Here is a 21037-nt window from a genome sequence, read left to right as displayed (position 1 = left end):
CATGGTCCACCATGAACCACTAATGCTTCAAACAGCACAGAATGCATTCCATAAATGGTTCAAATTCTTGCAATCAACAAAGAGAAGAGATTTCAACGGATTACTATCTTTATAACACAAATAATTGAATACCAACTCTCAATTACAATTTCTTATTAAATTCTCCTTACTTTTCCTCACAACGTGCCCTCTATTGTTCCTCTTCGCGAGCGCAGCTTCACTTACCAAATGAAAACAAAAAGAATCTGAAGCCGTACGAGCACCTTTCAACCTTCCCGCTCCATTATGAGCATTCGACTTGTCGAACCACGTAACGACTCTGTTCCAATCGCGATGATCGATCCATCGAAGAAGGTCGCGCACGGAAATGGATCGACGCCAGTTAATTAGGCTTCTCGTTGAGATCGAGGATCGTGACTGGTAAGCTCCATGGAATTTGGGACAAGTTCAGCAGGAGCGTCTACTCGAGCCGCTTAGAAGCCGAAGGCGTTGGGAAGGTCGAAGGTGAAAAGCGGGAACCCGTTAAACCAGAAAAGTTCCACCGTGGCGAAATGCTCCTCGCTGTGCATACCTCGCGATCGCCGTTAAATCTCTCGCTTCATCTATTATATAGAAGTTTCCCCCGTCGTTTTTACTTTGCCTTTTCGGTCGAACCTGGGGAATAATAAATCTCGTTTATGCGCGAAATCCATCAGATCCCCTCCGAGAAAACGGTCTTTAGCTTCCAATTTCTGAGGGATCTCTGATCTTCGAAACGTGTTTGATAAGAAACTGTTGGAGACTTGCCAGAAAAAGGGACTTGGTGAATGGTCAGAGGATTATTTGTTCATTAAGGACTATTAAATTCGTGTGTCCTACTTTTAGATATTTTACCTACTTTTTAAGTACCTATGTTAATTTAGAGAGATTGAGCAAGAATTATATACGAGAAAGAATGCATCATAGATGGTACTGCAAGTAGCTAGTATTTTGAAAATATGTGGATAACTCTGGGACTTATCGAATGTTTGATTCACTATATTGTAATAGGAATTATTGCTTCTCTGATTTAGTTATAATTACATGGGATATTGAATTGAATTTGGTCGTTTGAAATATTTTCCTGTCTACGTATAAAGAAATTCAAACCTAAAAGCCAACAGGAAATACTTTCTTTACTTTTAGTAGCTTACCCCTCAACAGGTGCGGTAATACCATTGCAATAGAAGTTTGTTGTGTGGAATTACTATAGCTACATTATGAAAATATGACGAATTTTATTTCTCTTATGAGTATCCTATTAGAAAATGTTTGATTAACAATTTATATTTACTTCCAAGAATATTCTATTCTTCTTATTCCAATGGAATTTCTATTAAACCAATCCTTTATTCACTAAACACTAAACACTATTCCATAAGGAAAACTTATCTACTGTTAATACAGAGACCTAAATTCAAGTTACAAAAAGATTGATGTTCAATGGTTTTTACTTCTCAAAACAGTTATATCAAGTAACACTTACAAAAAGACAACTACTCGATCCTTGTACCGATACCATCCTACACCACAAACGATACTTTCCAACGTCCTCTCTACTTTATTTTAAGACAGTATCTCAGCTGTACAACTTTCCTATCTCAGCTTAGATGTCGATTAATCCCTAGATAATGAATACGTACAGCGCACCCCCCCAGCTTCAGTCTTTTTCTTCCATTCCGCCTAACAGATATGCTCTCATTCATTTCAACAGCGCACGGTTCGCTGCACTCGATGGATTAACCAGAGGCTTTTACGACGCGCGGAAATTATATTGTGCCCGTATCGAGTTGTGTGATTCCGCGGAATGGGATAATTATTTGCTAAAGCCGAGGTGGACGCGCAAAATTAAACGCTCGAAGAAAATAATATGAAGTATGGTGGTATTTTCACGAGAGAGATGAAAAATTCAATTGCGAGTGGATTGCAAGAATAAAAATTCCACGAGCCACCCTAACGAAACGCGAGCGAGAATGAAGGTAGGCTAGGCTCTAACCGGTGGAACTTAACGGCGCGTAGATCCGCATAAAATCGAATACGAGAGGCGATCCGGATGGTATTCAGCATTAGATATAATTAATATCCGTCTAATTAACGGTCGAGATCTCGCTGGAGGTAACGTCATGCGGCAATGTCAAGATTATACCATCGTTTCAATTGCATTTTCATCGGTCATGGTATTAAGCAATTAAGAGGGTTAGAAGGAAGGCGATAAAAAATTGTTGAGGGCATAAAGAAGGTGTAAATTATAAAGTAATAGAAATTTAATCGATGGATATAATCGGAGAACAGAAATAAGTCTAAATAATATAGAAATCTGGGTAATTAAGGCGAGTATCATCTCTATTAAAACAGATAATCCTAGAAGGTAATCTAAATAATCTAATAATCTGGGTAATTAAGACAATTATCAAGTCTATTAAAACGGATAATTCTAGAAGTTAATCTAAATAAAAAAAATTTAGATAATTTAAGTGGCTATTATCTGGATTAAGAAAGATAATCCTAAAACAGAAGTTAATCTGAAGAAAAAAATGTAGATAATTTAGGTGGCTATTATCTGGATTGAAAAAAATAATCCAAGAATAGAAGTCTATCTAAGTAAAGAAATTTAGATAATTTAGATAGCTGTTATCTGTATTAAAAAAAATAATTCTAGAATAGAAGTAAATCTAAATAATTTAGAAATCTAGATAATTCACGAGGCTATTATCTTTACTAAAGTCAGGTCCAAGACTGAGTTTACTAGTCTAGACAAAATGAAGGTTTTTTAAAAATAAATCAGTAAAAACACTAATACTACAAAAAATTTCACACTAGAATTATTTTACACGTATCAAATAATGTCTATATTAAATTTTCCTTCGACTATCAGTTTACGTTTAGATTCCTCGTTATCAGTCACGATAAAAGTAGTTATCTTGGATATAATGATAAGTTGTTGTATATGCACAGCCGTGTCAATGAATTTTCCATCGTTACAGCAGTGTGCACCGTCATTTGGAGGAGAGGTGGAGGAATGGCAACCGGTGCGTCACATCCGAGGATCGCGCGGAAGAATATAACCCGAGGAATCCTTTCACTCTGAGATTTCTTGGGTCTCTGTTTGCAGTAGCAACGTGAAGTGTTCGCGTCAGCACGTGGACTCTCGCCAGGGTTCGGATACATTAACCGTTTGATGGCTGTCACCAGCCAGTCGTGATTCAAATCTTTTGGCTAGTGCTGCGATGCAGTGAAATTTGCGCTTATTCTGTGCGTGGATTTATGTTTCGAAAAGGAATTGGTGATTCAGTTCCATAGGTCTGTTAACATGAATTACATTTTGGAGAGTATCATAAACCATTAAAGACTCTGTAGAAGTCATGTAGTACATGAAGTAAATATTAACACTAAAATGTTCGCAGTTATAATGTTTGAGTATTGATAAAAGTTTTGGAAGTTTCAAGCACTCGTATGTGAGAGCATTGCAGAATGCAATTATGTTCTTCTATCTACTATACTATAGGATAAGGAAACAAAATTGACGTGGAATATTAGTAAATGCTTTTAGTATAATAATAGGTAATCATATGTAATATTCTGTATTTTGTTTTTTAAATATTCGAAAAGTAACTTTTTCAAAAATAAAATTACAAAATCAAGTTTTTGTTTCATTAATCTCTACTTGAATAATTCTTCCATAATGTGCAGAATAGTTTCTAGTCCTAGGTGTAAGTTAATTCTGCATAGCGTTGCAAGAGACATCGTACCCGTCACAAAGGAAGATCACATTCTTGGCATTTTAGTGCACTCTGACCTACACAATCTTTCTGACAGTGTCCTCTGTATCCTTGATCTCGTACAGCGCAATAGAATTTCATTCTGATGAAACTATATTGTCTTTTATTTGAAATTTTCTTTTTAACATAGAGTCTTCATAAATATCATCGCAACAAGGAGTATGTCATAACATACTTAAAATAATTTCAAAATAATTCAATTTAAACAAGAGACGCTGAACCCTGAAACCATCAATCTAAATAAAAAATGAAGGTGGAGAGAAAAACAGAAGTTCCTTCTCTAATCATATATCACCCACAGTGGTAACTATATCCTCGTCGAATTCTAGCAACTTTTCCTCCTATTCCCAGGTTACGATACTATCGAAATAGTCAAGATGACTATCGCTCATTAACTAGTTCAGTTCGTAGAAGAAAATCGCTGATGCACATCCATGTTTAATTAGTTTCTGTTCTCGCTGACCTCTTCTTCCTTTTTATCCCTATTTTTACTTGCATAAACGATATGCTGAACCATCGGTTATCAGATACACAGGATGAACTCGTAATTCAAGTAAATTGATATATCCTACGTGTAATCTGTACCGTCATGCATTAAATGTTTAATAACTCGCGCATGTTGTAATTGAAAACATCAACTAGAAAATTATCTCAATGTTACAGAAGCAATACATGTACAAATTACATTCAATTATTGGTTTTAATGTTCCATCAAGCTTTGATGTCATGTTAATGTTTATAAAAAGGGACATGGTGCATTCCATAATAATTTATTCATTTCCCTTTGATAATGACTAAATAGAGAAGCATGCATACATACATTTCCGCGGTACGCAAACATGCCTTTTTCAGATGATTATCTTATTATTAGATGTAATTAAGGTAGTAAGTAATTAAATGAGAAAATTAACAACGTACAAGAAATAGTCTTAAATAACAAATATTTTCAATGAACAAATTTTCCAAATATTTTACATTGAATAAATATTAAAATTGATTCGAAGAACTATTTAAACGCTATTAATATTCCCGCAATGCCTATGTAATTTTTATACAAAATAAATCTACTGAAAATTATTAGGATGTATAAAATTTATGATATAATACGATATAAAATTAAATTCAACATAGAGTTGTAAAGTGTTCATGAAAATGGAAAGACGGAAATGCGACAGCGAAGGCAGTGTCTCATAATTTCTCATACATATTAAACCATGCGCAAGGTTTATCGCTGATGAAGCAAGAAATTTTAAAGCGAACGTTAAGCACTTTCAAGAGTCTATGTCATAGTATCGTCGATTTTAAATGTTAATTAAGACCCTCATTCCCTCTGCCAATTGGATTAATAAAAATATAATTATTGTACCATACTATGAGTTTATGATGCTGTTTGTTCACGTCACAATGAATGTAATTGCAATAAAAGGGACAAGTATTTTAACAAATATTAAGTAGCAAACAAATTTACACTGAATTATTTAATTTCTGTAACGATCACTCTGTAATTACACAGCAATTTTAATAATTTTTAAATAAAGATTAATGATTTCCTGCTAACACTAATAAAGTAGTAAAAATATTTTTTTACAACGATCCTAGTTATAAAATGCATAGTCTAAACAATGTAACATTAACTTGGACCACTTGGACCACCCTTGAACCACCTTTGGACCACTCTTGGACCATCCTTGGACCACCCTTAAACCCCCTTGAACCTCCTGGACTCCCTTTGGACACTCTGGGACCCCAGGAACCTCGGACTACCTTGAACCCCTAGACTACCCTGACCTGTGAGCAGTTTGACCATTGATCATCCTTGACCACGATAATTTTTTGCTAAAATTTAAAATTTACTCATTTTGTTGCCCCTATTTTTTATGTACCCTATTCCTCTCTTCTGCTTTCCCTCCTTTTTTAAGTACCCTGCTCAACCCTATCCTCGAATTATACTTCGAGTTACACTTCGGCGAATGTGTTACAGAAAAATACATTGTTCATGACATTAAATTTGATTATTTTCTGGTTATCTAGGGTTCTGTCACCAAAGACTTTTGCATGCATTTGCTTATTGAACATTTTCAGTGTATACATATACCTACGCAACAGGGAAGCATCACGACACAATACGTAATTATATGCATGACGAGCCTTCCTTTGCAAATTGAAATTCATTGTTTCTAAAATGATCCTTTTACGGCTCAGTTCATATTGATTATCTACAATCACACAAATGATAATGTGGAATTTATATATTATACTAACGTTTCTATTGACAAATATTTACCAGTTAATCAATCACATTGTTAAAACCATTTTGCACCTGCAGAACTTACAGAAATTGTTCGAAATAAAGGTCAACAGGAGACTATCAATAAATTATGCTTCAAACCTTGGAAATATATCAATTCTCGAACGCAGCAAATAAATATGGTTATCAATCATTCTTTCTCATATCTCAACTACCCAGTAAATCAATCTTTTTTTTACTTCCCTCTGTCATATTCGATTTTACCTTTTACTCCCAGTAATGCTCCAACATTACTCCATTCTGAATCGATATATCACTGAATGTTACACGAAAGTGGCAATGCAGCACATTCTAGAGGCCTCAGAATCGCATGGCATACAGGTCACACTATATGTACGTATATCATAATGAATCTTATCTCGTGAACGCGTTGATGATTCTCAAAATACTCAAAACGTGTACCATTGTACAAGAATCCTTTCTTAGATCGAATTATTCCACGTGGACGATCCTTCGATCCTGCTTTCGCAATTCCACGATGAAATAATACATTCGTGAACGAGATTAATCCCTCGTTTGATTGACGCGTGTTCACGCGTGACTTCTGATATAGGCTGGCACGCTTGCCTTTCTATTCGTGTCTTGTTTCGATCATCGAAATTTCTATGCAGAAAACAGCATACACTTCTCCAGCGCAACATTACACGCTGTTTCGTGGTTGAACTTCTTTTCGTGTGATGGGTACATAGACACAGAGATACCCAGCATTCTTGGGGCCCGTGGAAATCACTTGTGATTATGAGCACGTCTTCGATAAAGACAATGTTCGGATCGAGGGTGTAATTTTACACATCGATGCCAGCCTCGACACGGTGCTCGTTTTAGAGAGAGTGCAATGGATTAGCGGGACGAACTGCAAGAGAAAATCGAAGAGCCACACTAGGCCGTTCCATTCAGATAACCCACTTTCGTCAGTCGGTATGTAACGTTGCATCTTTCGAACGACGTGTCATCGTGTTTATAGATTTATGCTGTGGTTATATGTGCCTACCCAAATGGTTGAACTTCGAAATTTCAGTCTAATATAATCAATGAAAAATCTCGATCACATTGAACTCGCGTGTTCAAATTTTCAAATATTGATTTTCGAATTGAAGACAAGTTTTTAAAGTCTTCTTATGCGTGTACTTGCTTCAATTTATTGAATTTTGATCCTTGGAGATCTTTATTCGAAGCGACTCTATATTAATGTGATAGAGTTTAAAGAATTTTAGTACAAAAAGTGAGATATCTTCAAAATTTGAAAATGTGAGTTTGTGCACTGATGATTTTATGGATGAGCATTGTAAAATATTAATGATGTATTTAGATTCAATATAGAATTGTACCCATTTCAGGTTTAGGACGTACCACTGCGCTTCGAGCGAACGAGGGTAATTCTAATCACCTGAGTTTTCCCAGAACATAAAGCAGGATAAAAGTTTAATTAAAATCTTGGTAAAGAGGCCACAGCATAACTTCGAAATGCTTACTGCACGGAATATTACATTCGATACTATTCAAAGTAATTTATCTAAATATTGAAAATACTTAGCATTTTGTAACTTTATTACTTACTTTATACTCAATTACTTACTTTATAACTTTATCAGCTAGAAAAACCTACACAGAAAGAGAACACTATAATATAAAATAAATTATAGTCCAGGCGAAAATAAACGTTACCATTTAGGTATTTAATAAAGCGTGAAACTCTCTGTATCACAATTTGTGATATATATATGTATATAAACTGTATATTAAAATTCAGTTTATAGTAATATATGGTAGTACTTTGCCACAGTATACTCATTAAACTTTTCTGGTTGATTAACTTTATTCACATATACTACATTAACTGAATATAATGTTGATCTAATAAAAATAGATTACAGCAGGTATTGATACTTCCTCAGGATTTTAAATTTAAATGCTGGTAAGTTAGAAAGGCGATGAATACATCGGAGCTACGACTTTTACTAACTACGTGTGTAAGTGTACATTTGCCTGTTTGAGGAATCAATGATCCTCGAAATGAGAAGCAAGGAAAGCGGCAGCGATCGAAAGCGGTGGAAATTCGCTGGATTGGTGGAAGCAGTAACCGTACACCAATAGATATTCGAGGCTAAGTACACGTTAGCTATAGAAACTCGTCAAGTCTTTGAAACTCCGTGAACCCAATAAATTCTGCTCAACTTGGGTCCAGCAGCGAATGCAAATACTCTGCAAGTGAATGTTAGAGTCAACTTTAAGCGAGAAATGTATCAGCGTGGGCTTGATTCTCGATAATCATTAATAATCGCGTCCTAACAAGTTTAACTCATTACAAATATTTCTCGATGCATGAATAATTTCTTTCAAACACAGTATTTATTATCTTCTAACAACCTTCTTCAACTCAAACACTTTCTACGAAAAGAGGTTACTTCGAAACTTCACAGAAGATCCTCGTTCAAATGTGAGCACGAATTCATACAGAACAGTTGAGTAAATAATACTTTCTTTTATTTCACATATGATAAAAAAATTGAACGTGAAAAAACTGAACAATACGCGATTTTCTAGGTTTAAAAATATTTAGTTTAAAGGGGTGAAAGTTACCTCCACAAATTTAACGTGTAATAATGCCTACCCTTAAAAAATAAATCTTTTTAAAAAACTGAAATTCTATAGTAGGTTTTCCATGACAAAAAATATTCTACACACACATTACAATTCAAAAGAATTTGATATTTTTACAAAAAATTCCAATTATTCCGCGCGTTAAATCTTCGAGGGTGGATTTCACCCCCTTTAAACCGAATATTCGCCAGTATCGAAAAAATCGCAGAGATTTTTTACGAGAAACCTTTTGACCCAAAGGAGAGAATTCTATTTCTGTAGCACAAGCAGACATTATTTCACAGAAACAAGTATTTAAACGATGCATGTCGGTTCAGAGAAAGGCAATGCGGGAGCAATAAATCTGCATTGGTCTCATTGCGCAATGACTAATGCTTGTCGTCTCGAAGCTCATAAAAATAAATGAATCGCGGGCAAACGAAGCGACAGCTTCGCGTTTCTTTCCCAAGTTTGTATCAAACGATCGAGCGTAGGATTATGCTGAATGACTCGAATAACACGCTCCCTCGAATCGAAAGTAGCCAAACGCGACAGCGACCACCGCTTGGCATTTAATGACTTCATAGGTGCTAATCGTTTGAATGTTCCGCATTCCTTGAATTATCTTTGCATTGTCTGCGTCTTCGTAATATGCCGATATCAGGCTTGTACTTTGATCCAGTGTATACTAAATTTCCTCTTATACAGAATTATAGTATCTATGCAGTTTTTTTTTCCTATGGGGGTTCTAGAGGGCTTGACCTCTGGCCTGTATCCTATGACTCAAAAGTCTTCTCTCCTTTTAAGTTTCAAAGCTAGGAAGTGCTTGGAGCATGAGTCAGGGTGAGTGATTAAGATTTTTGGAAACTTTGTGGAATTAGTTATTATTCTCTACTCTGTTTCAAATAATATTTTCTTGAAATTAAAACTGTTTGATTATATTGCTGTTATATTGCCATTTTTTAAAAATACTCTTCTCTTTATACGATAAATAATTTAATACCTACAATACTATAAAAATTTCTATATTTTCTACAACATTAGATACACTTTCCAGCATATATGTACGTAACCTTTTATAAGCGACTGTACTTACACGTTAATCTCTTCTATTTCATACCTCTAACGTTACTTCCTTTTTAGTATCCTTAAGATGTGCAAGACACGCAAAACATTACGTGGTATTATATAACAAAACTTTAAGTATACTATTGCATACCATATTTTAAAGAATCAATCAACTCATTTTAACAAATATATCCACAAATATTACATTTACCGATCACATACTAATCAAATACTCCCAAATTTCGGTCACGGTTCATCGAAACACGTCTCAGTTATCGTAACAATATCCACGCGATAATAACAGCGCATCGTCGCATAATTGCTCGCGACACAGTGCGCGATTCGATCCACTGACAAAACGAGCTCTTATCGCAACATTCGCAACCAGCCGCCGGCGCTTTTCACTTTCCAGCCACCGACAACGATCTTTCCTCGGCTTGCGAAAGAACAGATCTGTGAGAAAGAAGAAAGATCTTGTTCCTGCGTTTAATTGCGGCGTCAGGTCGCGGTTGCACTGTTCGCTGGAAATCGCGTCGGCGATGGCGCGATCGATCGAACGAAAAAGATGGAATCCCATTGGAATTGGGAGCGAGACATATTAAGCGAAAAAGACTTCTCCTCTGGCATACCATCGGATCTGTTCCATTCGCCTTCGTGCTGTACATTACTCACGTAACGTCCTTTCGGGTAGTTAATGCGCGTTACGTGACTTACATTCACGGGATACAGGGTGTCACAAAAGTCAGAGCACGTCAATTTCAAATTAGTTCAATTGTATGGAACGGCTGTTGTAGATAGAAATTGTCAGCGTTAACAACTTGTTTCATGACGAATGGTTATGTATAAGTTTTCTTGAAACTGGAAAAGCTTCCGATACTTATTTATCCACGTCTGAATAATTGTTCATTCGAAAAGTTATTAGTTTCTAAGTTTCTAGTTTGTTTCAATTTTGACTTGTTCAGTCTAATAAAATTTAGGTCCTTTAATGTAAGAAAATAAGTCGATGTTTATTAAAATTGGAATTGAGCAGTTTGTCCCTCTTGCTTTTATATTTTCTAATGTAGTAATTTCTTATTCCTTGAAATCTTGAAATCCTTGGTATTGTAAGAGTTATTTAATTACTTTTTACTTTGCTAAGCAGGTTTTGCAGTTGCCACAGTCTATTAAGTGTTCTTTTCTTTAAGACGATTTATGCTGCTTGCTATCTTCTTACGTTGCGTAATCCTTTATTTTACTTTTTTATCTTTTCCATCTCATTGTTAATGAGAATACAGTATGAAAGAAAGCCTTGCAACATGTTAGGAGACAGAAAATTTGCCACCAGCCACGACTTTCATCCTTTCCTCTTCCTGACAGACATTAAACGTTCGCACGAGCATGCAAAAATTTAATAAGCTCTGCACGTGAGGATTTTCACTTTTTATGGATTTTATGCGTTGCGATGGAAAGAGAGAAGGTTGATTTCAACAGGTGGGTTTTCTAAGTTACGCAAGAAGGTAAACGAGATGGAAAATACTAAGAAAAGGGATACCATCTAATCAATTACGGTATGATAATGAAGGGGACATTACTTGATGGTTCTGAATACATTGGCTCTACAGAAAAGTGAAGAGTAAACTTTCTAAGAAACTAATAAACTAGTGAGAGGGTGACTTGAATGACAAAATGCTAGAAAAAAGTAGGTTCCATGGAAAATGAGTGCAAACTACATATTTAATCCAATCTAAAATGCTATTCAATGCAATTTTTTTTTTAAATCAATTCTTTGCCTCTATTATGTTAAACAGTTTATAGACTGTCAAAAATTCAGTTCTTATTTTTTACTATTAAAACATCTCACTGTAGCATTTTTTGTAAAGAACACTGAAACGTTGAATAAATACATAGGTAAATAACTACCTGATTAATAAAATGAAACGAATATTCATCTTTACTAAATGATACAAAAAAATGCTACATAAAAAAGTAACCCATTATAAATATACTATCTTAACCAATTATGTATGACCTGTGATAAAGAGTTAAATAATTCTATCTGCACTATTTATCAATGAAACTTTTTCATTTCATTTTGTCATGTCTACTTTTTGCAGAAATGTTGTATGTAAATAACTGAGGCGATAAACACCAGTGATTAATAATATTAATAATATTCTCAAATATCACGACTATTTTCAAATATTAACAAATTACATGAATACCTATAATTACATGTGTTTAAGCTTAGTAATTCAGGACGATGTATGTACGTTCCTATCTTATTTTCAGCACTATCATTACCGCAAGTAAACCGCAAAGATCGTTCTAATGTATCCCACGCACGGCGTTCACTTTCATGCTTGGCAATAAACATAACTTTCAAATTTCTAATCAAAGGATGCAATGAACTCGTGTTATTGGACAAGGTTCCCATTAGAAATAGTTTATACTACAAACATTTATGAATATCGTTTGACGAACTATTGTAGAAACACGGTGATGCTCGAAAACGATAAAACTGTCGTTACCAGTTTTGATTGTCACAATGAAATTACAACACACGTTACAATCGTATATCGTTATGGAAATGTTGAGCGAATCGATAGCACGTAGGAAATGAATCTAATGCCAAAATATCATGCTACACTAAAGGTTATAAAAAGAATGATGTGAAGTCGAGAAATTAATTTTATATGCGTGGCGACACAGATTAAATTGTATTCTGCAAGAGAATTTTAATAACAACGATAAACTGATCCACTTGCAAGATTGAACTTAGAAAATGCGTTTAAACGAGCACAAAAATAAAAACGAATCGCGATTTTGTAATTCCAGGATTATTCTATTTCAATGGTTGCAACGTGCATTTCCTGTACGCGTGTACCTGCAAGGCTTCCGTACAGTCACGTTTTAATCTCGGAATTGCACACTAGGGACATTTTTATCCGAGTGTTTTTTCCCCTCTTTGCGATGGAGAAAGAAGACTGAGTAGTAGAATGGACTCGCCAGAGGCAGACATTTTATGAAACATTTTTAAAATTATGTCTCGTGACGATGAAAGTATTTCAAGGGATTTGCAGATACCGCAGATGAGCTCATCGTTTCGATAAGATTCACAGTCATCGCAGAATGCAGAATAAATATATACATTTTTGAGCTCTTCGTAGTATTGGTATATTCAACTTGGCTCCAATAATTTATGCAAATTTTTGTAGCTTTCTTTTAGTAGAAATTTTATAATAATAAAGCTTTCTTCTAATGTACTTAAGAAAAATTGATTTCACTAAATTTAGTAATCAAAGTGCCCACGAAATTCAATATTCTTTTAACACATTCGCCAGCACTTTAAACTTACAATATTTACTTAAAACACTTGCAATAAATAAAATATTTACCAATTTTTAAATGATATCAACATAATTATATCCTAATTAGGATAGTGTATTATTAAATAGTAAAACATGATTATTTCTAACAATACATGAGCCCTTCAATCGCGGCAATTGATAAATTCTCGGTAAAAAAGTTTTTCAGACTTAAGCATAATTAACTCATTATTTTGAGACCTAAAAAAATACAGAAAGATTGTTTACAAATGAACACGTTAATTTCTTAGACTAAATATTTTTAAAATACCCGCCAAGCCCCCTCCAGCCCTTCTCATCACATTGACCAGCGTAGTCTATTCATTCTCCAAATGAAGGAAACTTAACCTATTCTGACAACTATTTAAAGAAACATCTGCGAGCGAAAAAACATCATACATACATAAAAGATCCTTCTACACCCTATAAACATTCGCAGCTGCTTAGAGGCAACACTGAGCACTGGAAGAAATAGTAGAAGTAGTAGAAGCTGTTCGCGCAAAATCACGCGGAAAGACAGCACGTAAGTACGTAGCGGTGTACTAACAAGGAATGTGATAGCATGGTCCCGAGACTGAGAACGTGGTGAGAGTACGGAAACTTGGACAGTCGCCAATTTATACAACATCTAAACGGTCGAGCTACGAGGATTTTGCTCCTTTCGAGTTCCCTGACTTATTTAGTGTGAACCAGAAGACCACGTAACACTCGTTTCTAAGCCAGCCGACGTTCCAACCTGACACTAATTAAAACTCTATCCCTTAACACAAACAATCATCCTTACAATATTTTCACTCTACCACCGCTACTCATTATCTCACTGTACAATCGAATCAGTCGGTACAGAATAAGTAAAACTAAACAGTACCTGCACGTCGTACGATATTAAAATCAGATGATAGAAAAATAATCGAAGGGATATATCTCACAAATATTCTAGTCTTAAAGTTCGACAGCAGTCCCATAGATACCAATGGAATATCAATATAACTGAAGCGATTCAGAACCGTGTGACAGGTTAGACTCTTCTCGTTCAACGCTTTCCATCAAAAAGATTCTAGATCGGTCGTAACAGATACGAGTGATTTACGATCGATGTATTTGGTTTAGCTATTCGACCCATTTCGCCCCTACTTCCGTGCCAAAGCAATGCACGACGTTTTTTCCACTCGCGGCGGGACTACCTGTTAAAGGCGATGAGCTAAAAAATCCCCCGCCGCCTACAGGTAATATCCCGCGATTGAGTTACACGAGTGAAGGACGCGAGCCACTTCCGAGCGTTGTTTCGAGGAAGCGGCTTCACAAGCGGCACTGATGTAATTCCATTCGGAGCCTGAATGAACGGGGTAATCGTGGCTTGCCGAATCGTCGGAACGCGGTGAGCTTCTCGAGCCGAGACAGAGCATAGAACTCAGCAGTCAGCGGTCAGGGAAACGCTCACGATCGACTCAACGCTACACTTATCCTCGAGACGTTCAACGTACGAGGCATTAGCGATAGTTTCAGCACGCGTAACGTTTCCACGAAGTCGCTCGTCGGAACCTGAACACGGTTCCGCCAGATCGAGCGAGATCGGCCGACATTTACGCGTGACGTTATTTTTCCCACCGTTTTAAAATACGCGACATGCGGGGAGTGTTCGCGCAATCTGTCGGCAGTACGCGCGACGACGTGACAAGCGTGGAAGAAGCTTGACGAGAGACGAATGGTCTCGGCGGCGTTACGCTTTTACTCACCGAAAGCAATTCCTCGGGGCAAATGAACCGACGAGCGGCGGTAATCCCTTCGATGCTCCGTGAACTAACCAAAAACCGTATCCACGTGTGCGATGCGAAACCAATCACGACACTGAATCACTCACTGAATCCGCGAGGTGCGCCCGAACGGGATGACACTTTCGACGCGCGGTTCTACGGGCCCTGGAATTTCGTCACGTCGCGCGTTTTCTCACGAAACGGTGCAAACGCTCATATTGCTGGCTCGCAGAGTGAATTACCAGCTTCCCTCTCTGGCCAGCAGCGATGGGCGTGGCTTAACGCCGTCGACGCTCGAGCCGCCACGACTGCGCACGATCGACGCGCATTGGATGGCCGAAAGGCAGGTTCACATCTGCGAGAGAAATTTACGACGAATCGGAGTTATCGCGTGGAATTTGAATCGGGTTATTGAGAAAGCGATGGGATAGGATTTTGGGGGACGATTAAATTGGATGGTACTTATGTTTCTTTTTTTTTTTTTTTGTTAGAGGGTAGTAATTTGTATGGCAAGGGGAGAACGAATGTGAGGAATTTACGACGACGTTTCTAATAATCGGTAGTTTTCACGCGGAAAAATAAATTGAAGAGGAATAGTTATGGAATTTTGTTGAAAAAAGTAGCTGGTTTCAATTCTGATATATATGAATTTTTTGTCTTGAAAATAGTTTTTGGGATTTAGGTAGGCTCTGGTTTAGGGGGTAAGTATGTGTAGGTATGGTCTTTTGTGGAGGAATTTGAGGGTGAATGGGTGTTAGATTAGATTTGGGAATATGTAGAGAAATGCTGCGCAAAAGGATGTAAAACTGGAGCTATGAAAACTATGTAGACAATTTGTAATGTGTTTAAATTAGGCGTATCAGTAGTTTGAATTCTTAGAAGCTATCGTGTAGTAAATCGTCGTGTAATTTTGACGTGTGTGGAAAGTAGAACTGAATGATGAAAATATAGCTCATTCCTTCTTTTTTATTTGTAATTTGTTACTTTCTAAGAAAAATACTGCGTAATACGAATACGTAGCATAACCACCATGCTCCTTTTAGATAAGAAAGACGACGTATAAATACTATTCATGTTTACTGCTATGTTTTAGACCTTTCAATGAAACGTTTACAACAGTGATTTCATTTAATATGAATTTATGTTTTTATGACATGCTGAGTAGAATAATATTCATAAATATTTAAATTGTACTTACAAACTTAGCTCCGTTTTCGGCGTAGGATACCTCCTGGATCGAATAGATGACACGTGATGTCATCAATATGGCGGTTTAACGTGGTTACAGGCGCGAAAAATTAAACGCATATTTAACTTCCGTTTATATAAGGTAATTTGTATAAAATATGTAATTACATTTTGTATTTGTAATTCAACAATATTATAGTAATATAATGTGAAAAAGAATTTACTGTACTTTTGTTACTATTCTGAAGATTTAACATTTCATTATACAGTGTATTTTATGCTTAATGACTATCAACGTGTCGGTTTGCAACGATGTGAATAGTACTTTACAATGTCTTTGGAGAGTATTTTCTGCATTATGTCACTTTAGTAAAATCTATTTTATAAGTGATAGCTCAAAACATTATTAAATATGCATTCGCACATACTGCCAAATAAGGTACAATATTATTTTCAATCAAGTTATTCGCGTAATATGTAGAATAACAGTGTACACGTAACCATGCTTATGCAAATATAACCTCCACGAGTAATCATTTTTGTAAAATAAAAAGGATAATTCATATGATAATTCATATTTTCAATGCATATTGTACGTTTCTAATAGTAAGGTTTAATCACCTAACATAAAAAATTAAGTTTACATAGGGAAATGTAACCACTATCATGTGATTAAAAAATTGTCAAGTATGTCTCTTGTATATTTACATTCTCTAATTTTTATACAATGTTTCTTTTTATTTTAGAGCGAGAACGAATTAACTGTAGAAGAAAAATGGAGGTAAGTGTTAATGTGTATTATATACATTGTAAAATCTACTGAATCATATGATTTTAGTAATCTATTGTAACATAGCTATATTTTTTGATATCTAATATTTAATAATTTTTTGCAGGGTACAACATATAAAAATGCACGAACAACATCAAGGACACGAATCGATGCATGCAGAAATGCTGCTTATTTTATTAGTCACATTATTAGTAGCACAAGTTATATTAGTTCAATGGAAGAAAATACACTATAAATCATATCAGGTAAATAAATGAATTAGACTGAGCGTCTTGTATTACGAAGGTAACATCACACAATTAATACATATAAAAATATTTTTCTTTAGCTTGTTACTCTAGTTGCTATGTGGATTATTCCTTTTGGATTAAGTTTAAAAAATCATTGGTGGAGGTTTATATTTCTCTGGTTAGTATCATCTTGTATAACAGGACTTATAGTGAGAAAGGCTGTCCAAAAACCTATTTCAGGTACAACACCAAGGTATATATATATTTACTAACATTTGCAGTAAATATTGTAGTAAATTTGATAATTCATGTACAATTAGAAATTCAGTAACCCAACTAATTTATTTATTTACAGATTGGTGTATAAATGGTTTCTTCTTATTTATGAAGCTAGTTATGTGTTGGGTATAATAAGTTACATTATAATGTTAGCCACATTTTTTGGCTTGAACCTGGTATTTGAAGTTAAACCTCAAGTGTGGTTGGACTGTGGTATACTTTTATTATTTTACGGTCTTTATTTTGGAGTGTTAGGAAGGGATGTTGCAGAAATATGTGCAGATAAAATGGCATCACATATCGGAGTACGTATAAAGAAGTAATTAAATATATTTATTACGTGAAGGGGATACACACATCTATAGTGTCATATATTGAATAATTTACAGTATTACGTACCAGGCCAAATGCCTACAAGGGCTTTAGAACCTGGTGTGTGTGCTGTATGTGGAAATAAACTTTTAGTGACAGAACATGAAACTGGTGTTATAGAAAATACATACAAGCTTACATGTGAACACGTTTTTCACGAGTTTTGTATTAGAGGTTGGTGCATTGTAGGAAAGAAACAGACATGTCCATATTGTAAAGAAAAAGTTGATCTCAAGAAAATGTTTTGTAATCCGTATCCTTTTTTCTGAAATCTTCATCAAATTATTTTGATGCCTCAATAATAATTTATGTCAATTACTGTATATGCACCTTAACAAAGAATAAAGATGGGAACGTCCTCATGTTTTCTACGGTCAGTTGCTGGATTGGATCAGGTGGTTGGTTGCTTGGCAACCGTTAATTTTGTTTCTGGTGCAAGGTATCAATTGGGGCCTAGGCCTCGAGTAAGTAACATTATGTTAAGATATTAAATTGCACCTAGGACGTCATTGCGTTTCTGCAAAACTAACTACTTATTCATCTCGATAATTGTATGTTTGTATTTTTTTACGTATAGTTGCTACTATACTCGTTATTTATAATACTGAATTTTGTTAGAGGTGTGCAATTTTAGACCAATTGTATGATTAAAAATTTTTAATATATATATATTAATATATATATATATATTTTAAATTCGTAATTAAAATGCAATACCGATGTTACACTCGTGTTATAGTTTATACATATAACTTCTTTTTATATAATCCGGGTCTGTGGTACGAATGATAGCATAATAAATATACCAATTCTATAAATTTTTTGAAAATTTATGTAATGTTCAATAACAACTCTTCCAAAAAATTTTCTTTAATATTTATATGCTGATTTTCTTTATAAATCATTATTTAAAAATTTGTGTGTAACATCAACTATAATATATTGTAACTTAAAATATGTATTTTGATATTTATAAATGAGCTATAATTATCCGAATGAACTAAAGTTCGAGAAAATGCAAATAGAAAGATAACGAATAAAAAATGGTTCCAGATTTTTACATAATATAAATAAAATTTTACACTTTAATTCATATTTTAGAATTAAAAGCATGTTGTAAAAATTGAACATATATAGGCTACTTATCTCTAAAATAAAAGCAAAGTTCGATTCGGATAATCAATATTAAAATATTTCGTTGTATTTTACATAGAGGTATTCTAAATTAATATGAGATTGATAATAGTTTAATATATCATCTCTTTCATCATTCCACTTCCCTACTAAAGCTAGTCATGCTAAGTTTGCACTTCAATTAATAAAGGTACAATTTATCTTGTATACTATTTGTTGACAACAATACATTTTAAACATCTGCACTAACTACATTCTTTCCATTGTTAATGGATTGGCAGCAATTTTCGAAATGCAATTTTGTACTTAAATTGCTAAAACATTGAATCGTTACATAAATATATGAAAAGATATATATTATACCATCTTGCAAAGCCTAGTTTAATCGTTAAAGTAAAACAAGCTTTACATTATACAAAGAAAAAGAAATTTTATGTAAAAAATAAAGAATTGTCAAATAAATCATGTTTACGTGTAAAAAGAGTCAAACAAAGTATTTTTCAAATGCAAAGATTTACAGATAGGAATAGAATTGCTTGTGATACCTTCTAAGTATTATTTTACTCATATGGCATTTACTTTTATTTTCTAAAGTATTCATAAATTTACCATAACTATCGTAACTTTTGCCTATTGCGTTAATTCTAATAATAAAGAAATTTTATTGTTCATTTTGATATACAAAATAGATTAAAAAATGAATCAGAGAGAAAAAGTATTACAAAAACAGCAGCTCATCTCTTAAAGCGTCACGTATTACACATGAATCAAAATTTGTATTCAATCCACGGAAAGCTTGTATTTTGTAATTCATTTCTATAATCACAGATTGCTAAACCAAAACGATTTATTGTCGCGAAAAATTGGTGCGTATCGTTGCGAGTCGAATGATGTGAAATGTTATATAGAAGAATCTATATAGAAATATTGTAATATTGTAAAATATAGAAATGTTATATGTAAAATGTTGTATGTAAAATACAGAAGGGGCAAATTATGCAAATTGTAAACATTGGAATATGATAAACGTAGTTCCGTAATAAATGATGTACAAAGGATGCCAAGTTCATTTACAATTTACTTTTCATCGTAGAAAACTATAAAACATTCGATCATTAGAAATAGGAACTACTAACAATTACAATTTTTACCTATAATCATAAGCGGTAGAATTCTATCAGCGTAATTTCTCCCTATTTCATTATTGCTTTCGCATGCTTTCAATCATAGGTAGTCAGTATTTCCATGTTTATTCCAAAGTGAAAATAAATGCAAAGACACAGAAAACTTTTTCAATTATCACAAATTTTAATTCACAATTCTGTATCTAACCCAGCAAAGTATAAAATCACTACCCAATTATTTTTTTCATTTCAATACACTTAAAAATTTTTCAGAGTACCAAAAGCTACTACATTTGACAATGGAAACATCAATGCAACGGATCTAGCGATCGGTGCTCGTTAATAGAAAATCCCACATTAATATATCGTACATGACACAAAATGCGAAAGAAGATGTTGTATTTGCTCATGACAGGATTTAATTATTTCAAAGGTAACGCGTGTGCAGCAAAAGGTGAAGGATTTTGCTCAGCACGCGTAGGGTTCAATTCTGAAGCAGAAAAGAGAGACAATGATAACTCTGTCAGTGATGTTACTAAAAGTCTTTAATTAACTTTCATTATTATCGTATAGAAAAAAACAACTTTTATCACATCACGCATTCGTAGGTACTTTTTCAGACCTTCTTGGACTGATAGCGAGAGCACTCGGATACATTATGTATACTGTATACATACATATATATAAATATTTATTTATACATTTATGAGAATACCTCTCGCTATTGTCGTGGTAGAACTATACTGTGGGTGTGAACAGAGGCAAGGTGACAAAACGTTCAGAGGAACATCCGACAGACAGGCCTGAATGGCGAACGTAACAGGTGACAAAGATGAACAGATTTGGCTGTGGTGGGTTACAGACGCCACGATATCGATGGGATCGACTGGGATGGGTCAAAGGGCAGACAATCACAAACACGGGGAAATTTTATAGATATATTTATTGAGTACTTAGCGTGTAAGAGTATAGAATATATGTTACCTTATCGTTAAATATTACATGGCATCATATTTATATATAATGATGTAGTCTTTAAAATAAACCTCGCGCGGACAGATTACGC

General features: G+C 34.6%; 2 protein-coding genes across 8 annotated transcripts in view; one reads left to right on the top strand and one right to left on the bottom strand.

The window, feature by feature from the left end:
- The window catches only part of Synd (protein kinase C and casein kinase substrate in neurons protein Synd), a 63560-nt gene extending 48493 nt beyond the window's left edge, over positions 1-15067 (bottom strand). For 4 of the 5 annotated variants that reach the window (XM_076375479.1, XM_076375483.1, XM_076375485.1 and 1 more), the window contains exon 1: positions 14834-15067. The gene's annotated coding sequence lies outside the window, so the exon portion shown is untranslated. Of the gene's footprint in view, positions 1-225; positions 339-14833 lie in introns of those variants that run through there. The other variant, XM_076375481.1, reaches the window with a different exon arrangement.
- On the top strand, positions 13529-20550 carry LOC143177528 (E3 ubiquitin ligase Rnf121). 3 transcript variants are annotated; one of them, XM_076375488.1, is made up of 8 exons: positions 13529-13620; positions 16786-16820; positions 16936-17077; positions 17161-17315; positions 17418-17646; positions 17731-17966; positions 18061-18177; positions 20245-20550. In XM_076375488.1, the coding sequence occupies exons 3-8, from the start codon at positions 16952-16954 to the stop codon at positions 20312-20314; spliced, it is 933 nt and encodes a 310-aa protein (XP_076231603.1). In that variant the 5' UTR covers positions 13529-13620; positions 16786-16820; positions 16936-16951; the 3' UTR covers positions 20315-20550. The 3 variants fall into 3 exon arrangements, with proteins under 3 accessions (XP_076231603.1, XP_076231601.1, XP_076231602.1); XM_076375486.1 differs by lacking the exon at positions 13529-13620 and adding an exon at positions 16365-16478; XM_076375487.1 differs by lacking the exons at positions 13529-13620; positions 20245-20550 and adding an exon at positions 16365-16478 and having other exon boundaries at positions 18061-18345.
- Positions 20551-21037: the final 487 nt, after the last annotated feature.

Source organism: Calliopsis andreniformis, chromosome 3, assembly GCF_051401765.1.
Source record: "Calliopsis andreniformis isolate RMS-2024a chromosome 3, iyCalAndr_principal, whole genome shotgun sequence".
In the NCBI taxonomy this organism is placed as follows: Eukaryota; Metazoa; Arthropoda; class Insecta; order Hymenoptera; family Andrenidae; genus Calliopsis; species Calliopsis andreniformis.
This window is presented reverse-complemented; position numbering and strand designations above follow the sequence as displayed.